General features: G+C 38.2%; 2 protein-coding genes across 2 annotated transcripts; one reads left to right on the forward strand and one right to left on the reverse strand.

The window, feature by feature from the left end:
* LOC109223327 (IQ domain-containing protein IQM6-like) lies at positions 3,241-7,206 on the forward strand. Its single transcript, XM_019387586.1, has 9 exons — positions 3,241-3,459; positions 4,096-4,622; positions 4,701-4,815; positions 4,909-4,974; positions 5,064-5,152; positions 5,249-5,336; positions 5,685-5,924; positions 6,019-6,120; positions 6,269-7,206. Exons 2-9 carry the CDS (start codon positions 4,150-4,152, stop codon positions 6,986-6,988), a joined length of 1,893 nt encoding a protein of 630 aa, XP_019243131.1. The 5' UTR covers positions 3,241-3,459; positions 4,096-4,149; the 3' UTR covers positions 6,989-7,206.
* Positions 7,627-18,013, reverse strand: LOC109223328 (homogentisate solanesyltransferase, chloroplastic). Its single transcript, XM_019387587.1, has 10 exons — positions 17,687-18,013; positions 16,831-16,952; positions 16,602-16,748; positions 16,209-16,434; positions 11,760-11,833; positions 10,763-10,855; positions 9,588-9,705; positions 9,388-9,450; positions 8,437-8,469; positions 7,627-8,107 (listed from the first exon to the last, which is right to left on the reverse strand). Exons 1-10 carry the CDS (start codon positions 17,909-17,911, stop codon positions 8,033-8,035), a joined length of 1,176 nt encoding a protein of 391 aa, XP_019243132.1. The 5' UTR covers positions 17,912-18,013; the 3' UTR covers positions 7,627-8,032.

Consider the following 19,440-nt stretch of genomic DNA (forward strand, 5'->3'; position numbering starts at 1 on the left):
GTCGGGGTCTCTAATGGCGTCCGTTGTCGGGTTGACCTTAGTCCCCGACACAGCTAATTGCTATGCCTCCGCGCTCGCCCCCCTTTAGCTGTTGGGTGTGGGCGCAATCTTGAGCTATTTTGTAGCATTCCTGTGCGGTGCGCGGCTCGCCTTGAATGCTGAATACTCCCCATGGGGTAGGGAACTTGATCACTTGGTAAAGGCTTGAAGGGACCGCTCGCATGGCGTGTATCCACGGGCGCCCTATGATGACGTTGTACGCCGTTTCCTGGTTCATCACGTGGAAAGTTGTTTCCAGCGTGACTCCTCCTGCTAAAACGGGCAGTGATATTTCTCCGGATGTCCGTTCCACTGCATTGTTAAAACCAGTTAGTGTTATGCAACGCGGTATTACCTTATCCTCGAGTCCCATTTGTACGAGGACCCTCGGGTGGATAATACAGGCGCCGCTTCCGTCGTCAATCATGATTCTTTTAACATCTGTATCAGCGATATGTAAAGTGATAACTAAAGCATCGTAATGAGGGAAAGACAAACCGTCGGCATCAGACTTATCGAAGGTGATACTATCTTCGAAGTCGTCATACCGTTCATGGGCGATGGTCCGCTTTAGTTTGTGCGTGGTGGCAAACTTGACGTGATTGATCGCTAAGTCGTCGCCGTCTTCGACGATCATGTTTATCGTGCGTGCTGGGGAGGGCGGCTTCGGTGGCCCGTGGGGTTTTTCCCGTCCGCGTCCCAAGTTGATTTTCCCTTTGTCATTGAGTAATTCCCTCAGGTATCCCTGGTTCAGCATCCTGACCACCTCGTGCCGTAAACCTATGCAGTCTTCGGTTTTGTGTCCCCGTTCCTGATGGAACTCACATAGGACGTTTGATTTTCTCGTGGCAGGGTCTGATTTCATCTTCTGCGGCCACTGCACTTTGGTGCCCAGCTTCTCCAGTGCGTACACTATTTCTGAAGGAGACACACAAAAGTTATGGGCGGATAATAAAGGAGGCGTACCTCTTTCGTTTCGGAGTGGGGCGACGTGTCGCTGTAGCGCGTCCGTATGCCTTGGTGGTGGATGGGAGGATCTGGTGTATGGCTGGTGTCGGTCTTTGTTGGAGCGTGGGAGTTGTTCTCGCCGTCCTTCATTGCGTCGATCCCTCCTTGTTTCTGAGTGTATCGTTGTTAGCCGTTGGGTCGGCCCATTAAGATCATCCTCGTCCGCTCGTACCTCAGCGCAATAGGCGTTGTGGATTTCCTCCCATGTGGTAGGGGGATATTTCATGAGGCGGCTTAGTAGCTTCTTGGTTGCCCTCGAACCATCCCTGTTTAGCCCGTTCTGGAAAGCGGCGACTGCCATGCCTTCCGATACATTTGGTAGACTCATCCTTACCCTATTAAACCTGGCTAGGAATTCCCTGAGTCCCTCCCATGCGGTTTGCCTGACGGCGAAGATGTCGTTGACCCTTGCTTCCGCTTTCTTTGCACCTGCATGGGCGGTGACGAACTTATCCGCCATTTCCTCGAACGTTGATATCGCCTTAGCTGGTAGCTGAGAGTACCACGTTAGGGCCCCTCCTGTCAACGTCTCACCAAACTTCTTCAGCAGCACCGATGGTACCTGTTCTTTTGATAGGTCGTTGCCCTTTACAGAAGTGACATAGTGGATCAAATGATCCTCGGGATCTGTGGTTCCGTCATATACCCTCAAGTAGGGTGGCATCTTGAAGGTTTTTGGGATAGGGTGAGGGGCAGCTTCTTCAGTGTATGGTTGTTCAACGAACCTCCCCACGTCGCGTTTTGGCAGCAACTTGGGAGCACCGGGGATCTTGTCTACCCTCTCCTGATGTTCTTTCATTTGGTCGCGGAGTGCCTTGTTTTCATTCTCTATTTCTTCCATCTTCTTTAGGATGGCTGTTAGCGTGCCGTCGTTGGTCTGTGCCTCGATGGGTTTGTTATTTGATCGAGCAGCTTCAGGTTTACCCAGGCAGTAGTGGTACCTACCGTTGGTATACACCTGACGTTACTTTGCGGTGACTTCTCAACCAAGCCACTCAGAGTGCTTGTTAGCCATTCTTCCAGTAGCTTCTTGACCACCGGGGGTGTTTCCTTAGCCGCAGATGTGGAAGCTCCTTTTTCATGCAAGATCGTCATATCTTCGGATGGGGAAGATGAGATCTCTGCACCTGGCGTGATGCTAGGGGTTGCATTCAAAAAGCCCTCGTCACCGGCCTCGTTGAGAGGATCAAGGAGATTGCCTGTAACACCTACTATCGCTTTCATTCTGGTGTTATTTTCAGCCATCTTTTGTTTTCGTGCGGTGTAGAGAATGGTAGTTGGTTGCTCTCTAGGTGGATACTATGATTTTGATTCTCGAAATCCCCACAGTCGAAGCCAAATTGTTTTGCTCAAAAGTTATCGATGTACTTTGCGAGCTTAAAAACAATCAAAAGTAGGAAAGGGTAAATCGTAATCAAATATAATAGACCTAGAGATGAAAAATGAAGTTGTTGTTGTAGATCTAATAGTGTAAAATGATAATATGAACTCAAGAGAAAGTATTCGTTAGAGATAGAGATAGAGAGAGAGTAAGAGAAAATGAGAGAGTTGTATTATTTTAGAATGCCCCTTTTACAATGTGAAGGTCTCCCTTATATAGTAGGAGACCTCCCTCGAAATAATCGAAAAGATACAAAAATAGGTAACGTTTTCCTAGTGAAGACACCGAGCCTTAAACGATGTCGCTTTTGTTCCCACGCCCAAGTCGTACCCTTGCGTTAGTTGACGTATACTCATTGGGCGTACCCATTGGCGTAGAGACGTTGACGGTCAAATTTGACCCTATACAATAATATTATCAAAAGAAAAATTAAGTTAGCAAAAACTCGTTCCTATCCTATGTAACAGTCCAGCCTCACGGATTTAAAACGCGTCACTAGGGTCTAAGGCTTGTTAACTTATATACACATCATCTCTCTTGTATTTTGTTGATGTAAGACTTTCTGTTAAAGTTTGGGGTGTTACATCCTAATACAGTATCATCAATTCCCACAATTCAAATAAACACAGTAAATGAAATAAAAATTGATGTAGTTGAAGTAAATTTCATGTGAAACTTCGTTATGTAGTGAAGCAGAAGAACACGTGGTTGGAAAAGTATCTATCTGTTACACTCCCTTATTTTCTGTCATTTGTCTCCATACTTTTTATTCTCTCTCTAATTTCTACCTTCCCTTATAAATATATGGTTTATTTGTTGGATTGAATAGACAAAGGACAGCTAACGTACATCGCCATTCACCAACCAGTGTTCCTAGACTCAGTCACTCCATTCTTGTTCAGAAAATAAGCTCCCAAATTTCTCTACATTTTTTTCTCAACTAAACTCTTTCTTTCTTCCTCTCCATTCTCATTGCTTTTTCCTTTAGAATCTGACAAATTTGTCATTGTCATATCTATTTATTGTGTAAGGTAAAAAGTTGTACCCTTTTCTCATGTTATTATTTTTGTTTTTGTTTGTTCAAACTGCTAGGTGTTAAAAAGATTGCATTTTGTTAACATTGTATTCTGTTTCAGTTTTTGCATTTGTTTATGTCCTTTTCATATTAGATCAGACTTTTGTTCTGCTTCAAACCTTTTCTTGAGAAAAAAAAAATCACATTCTCCATTTTCTATGACATTATGTTCTTTTGTGTTTTTTTCTTCCCATTCCTTGCTATTTTCACAATAATATGCAAATGGTAAATAATTTGAGATGATGTTTTCAAGGCATTCAAATGGATTGAATTTAATCTAAGTCAAAATTTACAACTCCATTCTACCCAAACATTTAATGTGATTTGTAATTTTTTATTTATGAGATTCAAGACCAGATAAGCTGGGTTTTTGGTTGAGTTACTATTCATCAAAAAGGACAATTAAATTCTAATGCTTTATGGAATGTCGGGCATCTATTGTAAAATTCTAATTCTTTAGGTTTTCCATTATTCTTTCTTTTTTAAGAACAAAGTTCACCACATTCTTATGTTTCTACAAAAGCTTGATCAGTTTTAAAGCATTGTTGGACTAATGTCTTATGCTCTAATCCTTTTGTCTTTATTTTTGCAGGTTTGGAAATTCTTTTAGGAATAGAAATTATCTTGTTTAACTTATTTTAGGCAGATGGGCATATCGTTTTCCTGTCCATTTGCCAATTTGGATGATTTGAATAGTAGGTTGGAGTCGTATTTAGTGAGAACGATAAGTTTTGGAAGTGACGGTAGGACTGCATTGCAGCCTATAAATTTCGACAACCAAAATCCTGAACAGTCAAAAATGTTGAGGTCTTTGGGTTCTGGGAAGATGATCATTGAAGGAACTCTTAGTTTTAAAAGGAGGGAATTGGAGGCTAAGTTGGCACTCAAGTCTCCTGTATTTGATAAGGAAGATAAGATGATGATAAGATCAGACAGCCGTAGGAGCAGGGACGAAACTCCTGACAAATTGCATAGCATCTCTGAGAAGAATAGTCAGATTGTGCCACCAGAATACGGTGAACACAGAGATCGTGCTGCCTTAAAGTTGCAGAAGACATACAAAAGTTTTCGGACTCGTAGGCAACTAGCAGATTGTGCTGTTCTAGTAGAGCAAAGATGGTATGATAGTTCGAATACACGAGCATGATATTTTTCATGCCTATTCCTTTTGGTTCCTGATTTGAATGTAATTTACAGGTGGAAGCTATTAGATACTGTTGAACTCAAGCATAGTTCTATATCATTCTTTGACATTGAGAAACCTCAAACTGCTGTTTCTCGTTGGTCTAGAGCATTAACTAGAGCTGCTAAGGTATGCTTTGGACATTACTGTCTACAAAATCCTTGTATCTTTTCTTTTCCCTAATGTACTGATCTTTTTGGTACTTTTTGTCTGTGTTTGTAGGTTGGTAAAGGTCTGTCTAAAGATGAAAAGGCCTGTAAGCTTGCATTACAACATTGGCTTGAAGCAGTAAGTTCCGGTCCTAACAAAGTTTGAGTAACAATATTTGCTTTTATTATTTGTGGGATTTGTATTTATCTTTCATAATGTGGAAACAGATTGATCCCCGGCATCGTTATGGTCACAATCTTCAATTTTATTACAATAACTGGCTCCAAGCTGACAGTAAACAGCCCTTCTTTTATTGGTGAGGTTTCCTATGATTAGTAAGAAATTCAAACAAACAACTTCTCTTCAATTAATTTTGCTGAACTAACTATTTTGCACGCGATTTGCCTTGCAGGTTGGACATAGGTGATGGTAAAGAAATAAATCTTGAGAAGTGCCTTAGGTCAAAACTTCATCAACAATGCATCAAGTATCTCGGTCCGGTGAGTTTAATCTTCTTTAGTAGAGATAAATTCCCTTAGACTTATCACATGACAATTAGAGTTTATATTTGGCATGGATATGAACTTGTATGTCTTTGAATCAGTGAGGAGTGCTGAACATTTGTGTTTTGCTATGATTGTGTCTATTTTTGCATGGATATGTGCGAAATGGGCAGTAGATGTTCAAAATGCTTAAGTTATGTCTTTGGGTGACTTCAGTCTGTAACCTTCCTAAAATTTAAAAACATGTAATTGTACTTCCAGACATCTTGTGATTATGTTAGCTGCATGGAGTAGGTGGAAATGTATCTTTAATGCACCTCACCAGTATTGAATAATCAATGACAGATGGAGAGAGAGGCATATGAAGTTGTGGTGGTGGATGGAAAATTCATCTACAAGCAGAGCGGGAAGCTTCTTGATACAAGGGGAGGCCCTCAAGATGCCAAGTGGATCTTTGTGCTAAGTGTGTCCAAGATCTTGTATGTCGGATTGAAGCAGAAAGGCACTTTTCAGCATTCGAGTTTTTTGGCTGGTGGTGCTGCATTGTCTGCTGGGAGATTAGTAGTGGAAGATGGTGTTCTAAAGGTACGGAGAAATTGCCATGGTTTTGCCCAGCTTTGTCACAATTTTTTTTCCTTAGACCTGGGAATTGATGAATCTAACTTATTGTACGAAATAGGTGGTGTGGCCTCACAGTGGACATTATCTTCCCACAGAGGAGAATTTTGAAGAATTTATGTCATATCTTGAGCAACAGAATATCGACATCAGTGTTATCCAGGTAATCCTTTCCAGCATTTATCGTGTTTCGCACATTGATCGTAAAATAAGTCGCGGCTAACACATAGCTTTCTCAGCCATTTGGATAAGATCAAGTGTAGATAAGTCGTGGCTAACGCATTGAGCTTTATTTACTCCTGATTTTGCAGAAATCGCCCAGTGATGGGGAAGAAGCACCTTTTATAAGGAAAGAGAGTGGTTCCAGTCTGCGTAATAGTTTATCGGCACCAGATTTCACCAAATCTAGTGAAGAGAGCAATGCCAAAAGCTCAGACAGGGAGAAGGCAGATTCTACTAGAAAGTATTGCAAGGACGCAGAGAGTTCAATGCCACCATTGTCGAGACGATCCCGAGGATTAAGACCCCAAATTGCAGTAGAAATACCAGTAAAGGAAGGCATACTTGAGCTGTTCAAGAAGGCAGGACAAGTGGAAGCGCCAAAGGACAGCATGCAGCAGTCAGTGGAAACTCCTGCAGATGGATACGAAACAGCAGAAGAATATTTATCAGATACAGAGTTGTCAGTTTCAAAGAAGAACTTATTTGATGAAAATGAAGAAGAGTATGGAGAACCTATCCCAAAAGAGAAGATAATGAAGAGAATAAATTCACACAAAAGAATGAAGTCATATCAGTTGGCTAATCAGTTATCATGCAAATGGAGTACAGGAGCTGGACCTCGGATAGGATGTATGAGGGACTATCCATCAGAGCTCCAATTTCGCGTCATGGAGGAGGTGCAATTGTCTCCAAGATCTCCATTCAAATCTGGTCGACTTCATACTTGTACACTTTTTTCTAGAGAAGCAACTGAGGAGAAAAGACCTCCAGGTTCTGAAACACTAGTATATACTGAATTAGTAGAGTAGGGGCATATATGTTGATCAGTAGTTAGGAGGATAACAAATATTTTCTTTCTTTAGGAAATTTCTGGTAGGATTCTTTGCAGTTTAGGATTTTTAGGTGTATTTGATTGATTGATTCTTTACAACTCCCATTTAGATTTTTGAAGCAAGATGTAGCCATTCTTCTGTACATTATACAGAAGAAAAAGATTAATAAAGTCTTGATACTTATTGGGTACCAACTGTGATGTACTCATACTACGCTTCTAGACATTCTTTGTGCATATCCAAGTACTTCTGATCGAGCGGATCGATAGGGAGGCATGCTTAAGCTTACTTGAGACTTCAAGGTATCCCTGTTCTTCCGTTCGCATGCCTCGGAGTCACCTTCTAATGTCTTCCTATGTTCATCTGATTACATCTTTGTTTATTCTAACACTGTCAATGAATTTTAATCCATTACAGCAAGTAATTACCATTTTTATCAGATTATCAATTAATGCTTATTACAGAATTTTACCTGTAATTACTTCATAAGTGATTTGACTTTAAATATCTTTTTACATCATACTGTATAGGAGTAAAACTCTTTTAGCAAACATCTTGGAACGTCAGAATTCCTGGATACAAATAACATAATCATTTCGTATTGAGCGTAAGGAAAATTGTAACTATTGAGATGCAGTACTATTGCTGTGTATAGACAAAACTGAAAGTGAGGGTAACAGCATCTGCTGATTTTCATACAACATTCTTATTCAATAACAATTAAAAAATGACTAAAACTCATTCTTCGATTGATCGATGAATGTCCTAGAAATATACAACAATTGAATCAAATTGCATAAAGAAATTCTCTACTCCAGCATCTCCATGCATGTGGCTTACAAAACCTAACGTAGAACTGGCATTTTTCGACACACTTTTCCTTTGTCCAGTAGATGATAGCACCAAACCAGAAATAAAAAACTTCCAATTCTCTATAGTTACTTTGATATTCCCCCCGCCTTCTGGATGCTACTTGAGAAGATAAAGTCTACAGAACAAAAACTTTTTTTCGAGTATTTGTTAGATGAAAGGGAAGATAAGGTACTCAGCATAGAAGAGATTCCATATGAATTGATAGTATGCTGAGATTGCTTCCTGCAAAAAATTACAAAATGCAAATATCAGACAGTGGTAAACTCCTCCTTCCCCCGTTCCCAGGGACAGTGGACGAAACAATTGCAAGCCTAAATCTTGAATTGACCGAGCTTGTGAATTGAAAAATTAAACCATCGATTGCAATCGACTTGGTTGTGGACTCTATTTTCTTTTGCAAAGAACAAAAGAAGCCGTGACAAAAAGACAGTATGAAATTGTACAAAGTGATTAATGAGATCAATGCTTGCAAGTTGTAATTGTTTACCATCAGAATAAACATAATCTTTAGATAACAGCCACCCACTCATGCAAAACTGCATTAAAATTACCTTAGTGTAATTCGCTTTTTCCAACAACCATGCCTGCAAATAGATAACAAACCGTTTTACATGTCTGAGGAAAACTTTAAGACTCCGAACACGGGAACCAATCACTTACGTGAAACCACAGCTTGTCCGACAAAGAAGTAGCAAACACAATACTATTATCCCCAGAATATAATTGATAAAACATTAAGAACATTACTGTGAAGGCGCAGAACCCATTTATTCTTCCTTTGGCATTTACCAAATTTTTTAAACCTGAGATAAGCCAAATGTATGATGCAACTTCCCGAACTAAATACAGTAAATAGAGGAACTTCAGGTAACTTTCTAACTGTAGTTTAGATTCTACAACAATATGATACGCAAATCCTATCATCGGTCAAGTTGTGTAAGTAACATTTTCCTTGTTTATAACAACAAACATGATACCAAAGAGTGTCAGTTTGGCAATAAATATCTTCTTTAAGCTGTACCAATAATTAAAAAATTACACATAGTTGAAGAGTATATTCTGCAATGGTATCTCAACGCAATGCTTGTTAAGAGTTGACACTACTTGTCTCATGCATTTATTCATACTCTTGACCAAACGAAGAAATGCTCTGATCTCACAGAGTAGAAATAAAAAGGGATCTCTTCACATAAACATTCAGCATACAGGCTTAACCAATTAGCAAAGATGAACCGATTATGGACAAATGAAAATAACTGGGATATATGGTACTCTCAGACTTCTAGTACATCATTATAGCAACCAAGCATATTCCATGTCATTGACAACTTTACTCATATTACTTGGTAAGTAATGGTTAGGTTTATAAGTCTACGGGAATCAGAAAATTGAAGGCAAGCATAAATTTTCCAACACATTTGTAACGAGTGTGAGAACCAAATGATAGAGCATTGTGGAAGTAAGTCTCACTCTGCCACAATAATGATTTCGACTCAAAGTACCTGGAAGACTAAACACAACGCCAAGATGGTATGTACAGGTATCATTAAGCTGCTCCTGAATGCCTGTAGCGAGTTAAATAAAGAGAATGAAGTTATTAATCATTGCCAGCAGAGAGCAAAAATCAGGATTTCAGAAAATGCCAACATATATCAAACATAAAGTAAAATATCAAACAACCTATATGGAAAAATGAACTCACTTGGGGCATGTAAATTGCAGCAACTACAGCACCAATGTAGTTTGCCAACAAAAGCCCAGAGCCAAGGAACGCTATGTTTCTCACACCAAGCTTCGTTGCCAAGGTAGATATCTGAAACCTAGATAAGTACATGAAATGAAAAAGACGAACTCTGTAGATATCAACAGTTACGAACTCTGTAGGTGTTGACGCTACCCAAGAGGGTCTCCTTATACAGCAGTTTTAATCTAGTAGGAATTATCCTCTACCTACAATAGTATATCATATAGATTGAATCTAGACACATTCTTCTTTTTTTCCACCACAAATCTAGACATTCTAACAGATAGCTATAATAATTTTTCAACAATAGGAGATCTTGAAATAGTTTCTTTTCAGTAAGTACGCGACAGTCGAAGAAATGCCTATCAGCAATGACAATAGTAGCTAAAACGATTGTTTTTGTTTTATTGACCAGTCTAAGACAATCTTTTTACCAGTTCCATTCAACGAATACATGACTCCTTTTCCTATCTATAAGTAAGAGTTAAACTTCGTTTTATTAGTTATAAACTGAATTCTTTGAATAATTCGAACATAAGGGGAAAAACAATTCGAATGTCGTTATGGATAAAATAAGTCCCAAATAAACATTGAATGAATGGGGGAATTGTAGAGAAAACATTTCCATATAGGGAACTCGGACACAATGTTTGTAACAATAAAGCAGTGGAAGTAGGACAATTAATTTGACACAAAGAAAACACCATATAGAGGAAGGTTATGAATCCTAAATATGAAATTTTTACATTAGGCGGTAAGATAAAAACATACTTGCACCTGGTGATTCACACCCGATGTTTATTGTAAACCAACCTATTTAACTTTATCAGTTAACATTAAAGTAAGAATACATATAAATGTGTGTAAGAAAGACCCATATCATGGAGTTATTAATTTGATGTAAACACCATATGTGAATATATTTTTATGATATTTAGACCATTTCAAGTAAGGATACATGGGTTGTGAGAAATAGATTCACAACAGGTATAAGCAGTTAAAATACTATATCGAAGTAAAATTCATAGTCAAAATTTATATCGAAGTAAAATTCCCAGTCTTAATAAAAACTTTTCCCACTGAAATAAGGGAACGAAGTAGCAAAATTGTTTAAAGTTTATAACAAAACTTACTTGCGGTCACCCTCCACATCTGGTAGGTCCTTGGTGATGGCAATGACCAGTGCAAACAAAGTCACGAAAGTTGTAATAAATGCAACAGGTGAGCTGCAGGTGAAAAGGTATATTATTAACTCAGATTATCAATAACAAAAATATACAAGAAAAGTTAATTCAGTCAGTAAAACTGATAATGTACTGCAATTAAGTTGAAAATTGGATCTTTTTTTTTTACCACTATTCTTTTTTCTTAATTTGTCTTTAGAAAGGGGCTGGGAGGAAATTAAGACCCGGAAAGAGGCATCCTTACCATCTAACTTATTATTATTTTTGATAAGCAAACCAGTTCACTTATTATTTTGGCTCAAATTAGTATATGCAAACTTCATATTGGAAGTGCAAAAGAATAGTTCGAGCTAAATTCTGGGAATTCATCCAGTGAACCAGTGTATCAAGATTCATTTTTTTTGTTCTTTTTTTGAGAAAAAGTAAGTATGAACCAACTTATCAAGATTATACCTCCTACTCTGTATGAGTGTATGTTTACTTTTCCATGTCTCATTTCACATGCATGCAAGGGAGAAGATCAACGTTGAGAGTTTAAACTCCTGCACTGCTATTAATTAATTTGGGTGCCAAAATGTGAATTTGAATTGATGTTTTTTCTACTTTTTGTTTATTTATAATGCCAATAGGTATTACTTAAGCCCTTGACTACCTTTCGGTATAGCGGCAGCATCCATAGAATTGGTCTAATCATCCCACAACAATAGCAAAAAGGCTTTTAAAACATGAGGAAGAGATTTGAAAGTTGGCCTATGCTGGGATGTGTTTGCTTTCTCATGTATAACTGAATGCTTTTTTAGCTTTGAGGAATTTACTTTCCTCTATGCAAGTTTATATGTTAATAGGCAGGCTTTGTTTCTTTAGTTAGATAAATAACATAGACAGATGGAGAAAAGGAAAATGTATCTTTCCACAGAAATAAAGTGTGTAGCAGAAAAACATTCACCTCCACTGAAAGCTTAGCCCCAGAGCAGCTGTTGTGGCATAATACACACCATAATTAAGAAGGAAACCGCGTACCTGCAATGCATATCAATTCTTGAATCCTTTTAATTATTATATTCTTAACTGAAGGTGATATTTATTGGCCAATGCAAAGAGATACAGAGCACCACCAAACACTCAAATTGTTTGGCACCACCAAACATTAAAATGCAATGAATAAGTGCACTACATCAACCATTTACAATTGTGAAAAGATGTTAGACTTGTTATGGATGATAGAGTCTTATTGAAGGTAATGGAAGGTTCAACTAAATAATTCTTGATAGAAAGGAAGATCAAGCCATAGAAAAGGATATGGTTTGAAACATTATAAGATTAGGGGGTTCCATAATTTAAACTGCTTACGACTAATGATGAGGACATCTTCAAATGCAATTATGAACAGCTGCAAGAATACCTTAGTAATGACAGTAAGTGTGGACCAAGATACAATATAGTGGTTGCTATTACAAAATGCCTCTAGCAGTCACAGGTAGAAGCTGTTAGAAATCCTAATTCAAAGATGGTAATATTGTTCACTAGGCTGCACCAGTACATTGGATTGGAGTCAATTTGGGTAAATGCCCCTGTTTTGAGTTATGGTCTGAAATTGATACAGAGAGCAAGAGCTATTTAAACACGGAAGCAAGGAGAAAGACAACTTTGGGTAACATAGGTGGTCGTGCCCCTCGGACAACCATCACCAAGCATAGAAATCCTACAAGCCATGCTTACAATCGGCTTCCTAGTGAAGATATTTTCCACTGCCAAAATGGTACACTAAACCCATTGCACTCAAGCGGACAGCTATACCGACTGTAGCTAGCCACCAGGTTCAAACTAACACTTGGCTACCAGTCATGTTTAACTAGCTATCTTCTCTAAAAGCTAGTGGCAAAAAATTATTTTTAAAAGGCAAAAGAAGAGAAACAATGTACTGGGCACTAAACGCACAACCACCACCTGCCCTACACCTTCTACGCTTCATGTGAATACAAACTGTATCATGCTTCCTTTTTCTCACGATGCCATAGTGCTTTTCTTTTTATGAACTGATAACATTTGTATATATTACCAAAATCAGTACATAGGTTGTATTGAAAACCATATTTACAGGTAAGTACAAATAAGAGAATTGGTATGCAATCCTAGCAAGACCCTAAAATATCTAAAATTGACACAGTAACTTCTGTGTAAGTCTGTTTGCACCAAAAACAAAAGAGTAGAACACAACTAAGCTTGATCTTCTGCACTGAGTTGCTTCTGTCCTCAAAACATATAGAATTCCTCTCTTTCCAGACTGTCCACCAGATACATGCTGGGACAGTCCTCCATCTATCTCTGTTTGTTGCTTCAGCTCCAGCTTCATCCCAACTGAAAAGAACTTCAGTAATCCTACAGGGCATTGTCCATGAAATACCCCTGAGAAAGATTTTCCATAGTTGGTCCGTTATCTTGCAATGTAAAACTAGATGAGTAACTGTCTCAGCATTTTCCCCACATAGAAAGCATCTTGAGCACAATGAGATCCTTATCTTTATGAGATTATCCTGGGTCAAATCAGCCTCCTTTACTAGTAGCCAAGTGAAACAAGCTACCTTGTAGGGAATCTTGATTCTCCATATATGCTTCCATGCCCAATTAGTTACTTGTGAATTAGTGTGATTCAAAATCTTATATGCTACCTTCACCTTGTAAACTCCTCTGTTGTGACTCTACCACCATAGTGAGTCTACTCCATTCTATAATCCCTTAAATGCTTCCAGATTCTTGTAAAAGTCAGTCAATCTTACTATCTCCCAGTCATACAACAATCTTCTAAGTACAAGATCCCAGCCTTGAGAAGTCCACATGTCAGCTATTGTCTTCTGTTGGTTTTGAGCCAGACCATACATATAAGGGAAAAGTTCCTTTAAACATCCATGTCCCAACCAGTTATCATTCCAAAATGAAGTTTTGTTACCATTTTTCACTCTAATGAAAGAATGGTTCTTCATTATAGGCCAGAGTGCTCTAATAGATCTCCACACACTAACTCCGTATGATGTATTAACTTCCTTTGACACCCAATAATCTTCCTCACCATATTTAACTTTGATCGCATTGCTCCATAAGGTTTGAGGTTCTTGGGAGTATCTCCATAACCATTTCATTTTGAGAGCCTTGCTTTGATTTTTCAAGTTTCTGATACCCAAACCACCTTGACCTTTTCCAACTGTGAGAGATTTCCATTTGACCAAATGGAAGACCTTTTTCTCCTTATTCCCTTGCCAAAAGAAGGACCTTCTGAGTCTGTCCAATCTCTGAGCAACTCCGACTGGAATTGGAAATAGTGACATCATATATGTAGGAATGAATCTAGTACTGAGTTAATTAGGATAAGCCTTCCTCCCATTGATATATATTGTGCTTTCCACCTGGACAGCTTCTTCTCACATTTTTCAATAACAGAATTCCAAATCTCTTTGGATTTAAATTTTGCACCCAAAGGCATCCCAAGATAAACAATAGGTAGAGTTCCTACTTCTCCTCCCAATACTAGTGTCAATTGTTCCATATTAGGAACTACATTAATGGGAAAAATGTGGCTCTTTTTCCAATTAATGTGAAGTCCTGAGATACCCTCAAACAATACCAAAATAATTCTCAGAAATCTCAACTGCTCCTCTTCAGCATCATAGAAGACTAGAGTGTCATCAGCATATTAGAGATGTGTGATCTCTAGTCTGTTAGTTCCATTTCTGGCAACCTCACAACCTTTAATGCATCCATTGACTTTTGTTGTCTTATTGCCTGTTTGGCCAAAAACAATTTTTTTGGCCAAAAGTGTTTTTGGCCAAAAATTGAGGTGTTTGGCCAAGCTTTTGGAAGGAAAAAAAGTGCTTTTGAGGAGAAGCAGAAGCAGTTTTGGAGAAGCAGAAAAAAGTAGCTTCTCTCCAAAAGCACTTTTTTGAGAAGCAATTTTGAGAAAAATACACTTAGAAACAGTTTTTTAAAGCTTGGCCAAACACTAATTGCTGCTCAGAAGTGCTTTTCAAACTAATTAGCCAAACACAAACTGCTTCTCACCAAAAGTACTCTTGAGAAAAGCACTTTTAAAAAAAAAGCACTTCTCAAAATAAGCTGATTTTTGCAGCTTGGCCAAACGGGCTATTAATCATATTGTTCAGACCTTCCATGGCTATTATGAAAAGAAAGGGAGATAGGGGATCTCCTTGTCTTAAACCTCTATGAGCAGGAAAGAAACCTTCCGGGGATCCATTTATGAGGATAGAAAATCTGACAGTAGAGATACAGAATTTCATCCAATTGATCCATTTCTCCCCAAAACCCATTTGTTCTAACATTTTCAGTAGGAATCTCCAGTTGACATGACCATAAGCTTTCTCAATATCTAGTTTCTACTCCATTCTTTTAGCTTGCCTTTGAGAGCTTTAAGTTTACAAGCTAAAATATAGTCTGGCCTTCCTGAAAAATCAAAAGATGTCCACCATTCTCTAATTTTTGTCTACAAAAGCTTCAGTATTCAGCCACCGGTTATCAAACTTAAAATATGACTTAGTTTGCTCCCAAGCACCACAACGTAAGGACACAGGGGCATGGTCAGAAATCAACCTTTGTTGGAGAGTTTGCTTGATATTTCTAAAATTGTCATCCCATTCTTCTGAAATTAGAAATCTGTCAATTCGAAAAGCAGTTGTATGATTATCCCCTTTGAACCAGGTATAAGAACCCCCTTCTAGTTGAGGATCGATCAGCTCCATGTCTTCTATAAAGTCTGAAAATTCCACCATCGCTCTAGACCTCGTCAAACAGTCCCTTTTTTCATTTGGGTAGCTTGTGACATTAAAGTCACCACAAACTACCCAAGGACCTTCCGTCAAACCCCTCACTGCACCAATTTCCCTCCACACTATTCTCCTTTCTATTTTACAATTGGGAGCATATACCCGTGATATATGGCATGCAAACTTCTGTAAAAGAGCCTCAAATTTGCATGTCAAAGTATAAGCACCAATCTGTAAGACCTCCCCTTTCCAAACTCTGCAATCCCATAGCATTATAGTGCTTTTCTTGAGCCTCCAAGTCTAAGTAGTAGATAAATTTGATGCCATAGTGCTTTTCTTGAGTCTCCAAGTCTAAGTAGTAGATAAATTCAAGAAGTCTAACGAAATGCAAAAAAGAAAAGAGTGTCCTAGGGAAAGTACAGATTTGCAATAGAGTATCAGATAATTTACTCAAAACATGATTTCAAGCATAAAGCTTCATCTGTGGAGGTACTTCAGCACATGCAGAACTTCTCAGTAAATCAGCAAGATGTATGGATGTAAGTGACTATTTTAGATAGTTTTACGCACAACTTATGAAGAAGAAATAAGAAGCAAACAAATACATAAAGAAACAAGCATACCGTGGCAATTATTAAGAACGCTACGACAGCAAATCTCTTCATGCGAAATGGGGGGACCGAATAAATGGTACCTAGAAAGAGACCAAGACAGTAAAGAGAAGTAATGAAGGGGCCAAAATTAATCCCAACAATAAGAAGGCCAGCCACAGCGAACAATAGCACCAAGAACCATGCAGACTGAACTGAAAGATCTCCCGCAGCTATGGGTAAGTATGGCTTGTTTACCCTGCAAGCATTGTGAAAAATTAATTGCATTATCTTATTGAGGATAAATGGAACAGGCGGGTTGCGACTCATTTATGCCCATCATGCATGAAGAGTCTGCAACTTAAAGTTACAAACAAACAATCTACCCATCAATACCTAACAAATATTTCCACTCAAATCACTTACTTGTCAATGCCAATGTCATATATTTGATTGATGCCCACTATATAACCATTCCCACATATTAGAGCAATAAGACCAGAAAAAGCCTTCAATGCTAATGACCACCTGATTAGATTTGGATTCTCAATCAACGCTCTTGTAACCAATGAGCTGCCAAAGAAATCAAGTCGAACACAAGTTAGATGTGCCTGTTGCAAGTTCACCAAAGCGCTCACACATAATAAACACTTACAGGGATCCTAATGCTGTTCCACGTATAGTGTGGGGCCTCAGAAATCTCCAAAAGGCATCTTTAAATTGTGAAAGCTTATCCAATACTGGTTCGGATCCAGCAGTACCAACTTGAGAGCATGCCTGGAAAAATTATCTTTCATGAAAATGCTATTAATTGAATATTTCAAGTTAGTGATACCCATTACCCGTTGTCAGAATACTTTATCAATGTTGATTATTTAATGCATATATACATGTTTTTCCATCAATAACCAGAGTTTCATAACATAGATAATTAATCCAACATATTTAGCAAGCGATATAAAGTTGAGCTGCTGACATTGTTCCACAAGATACTGCAGCTGTCAAAATTTTGAAAAGCTGCACTTAGTAAATCTTGTCTTGTCATCTTCAGGAGGATATAGGGTGTAACTGCAACTCTTTTTACATTCACTTTGCCAGCGGAGCAGCAGGGTAATAAACCGAGTATTCAGGTATCAAATTTGGTTTTTTTCATAATCTGTATCAGTTCTTTACTTGGGAGGTTGGAATCTTTCAAAGAGATCGATCTCTTATTTTTATCCTTTCAAGCTGTTTGCAGCTGTACATGACTAAACCATAAAGATGAAACTAAAATTAATCATTTTACTGCAGAAAATTTACCAGAGTCCTCCCCCTCAACAATACCAAACTAAGCTGGAAAAGTTGCAAGAAAATGCTAATTAATATTTTCACTTGTTTAGTCATTTGGGACTTAAAATTAACGCAAGAACTTGACTACCCTATAATAATTCAACTAATGAAAGATATGAAAAAGCACCACATTATTGAAATAATCACAATTATATACCATTAAGTAGTGAAATTAAACATACCCGGATGGAAATGTGCCTGTATTTTCTAGTCTTTGAAAAGTTTGTGTAACCAATGTGGAATCCAGCTGAAGATGACAAGTTCTTGGAAGATTTGAGCACAAAATTAGCAGTTTTACAAGAAGGTGAAGTGGGTGGTAACTTTCTGTAGCGGGAAGCAGCAGTATCTTGGTGAGTTAAAACAGAGGAAAATCGAAGGGAAGAGCAGGATGAACAAGCCAGCTCCATCCCCGGATGCTAAAAATAGTTGGAGGAGAGATGGACCTTGTCTGTTCAGTACATCTTCAGTGGTGCTCCAAACTCCAAATTTTTGCTTTGGTAGTTATTTCTGTCTGCTGACCCTTTCACTTTCTGGTATTTTTGTTTCCCTCCCTTATAATGCAACAAATGGTTCTCTAGTCCCTCTTTGCCCAAAACACCTTTTTCATTTTATTTTCCTGGGTTGCTTCCTATTATTTGGTGTCGGGTCATTTTGAGTACTAGCTTTCCTTTCTGCTTTATTTAATAATTTATAACTTGCGTGCGCGGTCCGCGTCGATTTCCAACAAATTTAAATCTGGTTTTTTCTTTAAAAAAAATATAATTTTCGACTTTAAAATGACTAGAGTTGACCATAGTCGACGTTTTTGGTAAACGGCCTCGGATCGGTGTTTTGACAATTCTGGTAGGTTTGTATGATATTTTGGACTTATACATATGTTTGGTTGGGGTTCCGGGTGACCCGGGGCCGTTTCGGCGCATTACGTGAAAAGTTGGACAAATGAGTTCTAAACTTGAAAATCTTGAGTTTTAATGATTGTTTCTTGATATTTGATGTTACTTTGATGATTTGAACTTGCGAACAAGTTTGTGTGTTGTTATTACACTTGTGTGAATGTTCGGATTGGAGCCCGAGGAGTTCAGGTGAGTTTCGGATGTGTTGCGAGTATTTTTGAACTATTGAGGAAAATCTGGTATTTTGAACCTGCAACTCTCACATTTGCGAAGACAAGTTCGCAAATGTGATCCTTGCATTTGCGAAGACATACTCGCAAATGCGATCCCGCATTTGTGATGTCATGATCACATTTGCAATATGGGACTGGGGGACTGGTACTTCACTTTTACAAAGAAATAGTCGCATTTGTGATATGGGGGAGCTTCGCATTTGCGACCTGGGAGAACGACTTCTTCGCAATTGCTATGTTTCTCCTGCATTTGCGGAGGCCCTGACTTCGCAATTGCGATGATGATGGCACATTTGTGATAACTATGGAGCTGAGACACTGGTTCGCATTTGCGAACGTCGCAATTCGAACAAGTGTTCGTAATTGCAACATCTGCAGCTGGGTAAAATATTAAAATTTCGGGACTTAACTCATTTTACACCATTTTTCAACCTTAGACTTTTTAGAGGCGATTTTTGAAGAATAATTTCTTCCTAAATTCATTGATTAGTAACTTCAACTTATTTCATTCTATTTCAATTACTTTTTCATGAATTTCAAGGTAGAAATTAGGGGTTTTGGTCGAATTTAATTTTTTTTTATAAAATTAAGATTTAAACCTCAAATTGAGGTCAGATTTCGAAACAAATCACATATACGGAATTGGTGATAAATGGGTAACTGGGATTGGTCCTAATTCCAAATCGACCATGTGGGCGCGAGTTAACTTTTTGTTGACTTTTGAGATTTTGGCTAAGATTGAGCCTTTATTGATTGGGATATTTTCTTTAGCATTGTTTGACTTTCTTAGATGATATTTGACTAGGTTTT

Source organism: Nicotiana attenuata, chromosome 3, assembly GCF_001879085.1.
Source record: "Nicotiana attenuata strain UT chromosome 3, NIATTr2, whole genome shotgun sequence".
NCBI lineage: Eukaryota > Viridiplantae > Streptophyta > Magnoliopsida > Solanales > Solanaceae > Nicotiana > Nicotiana attenuata.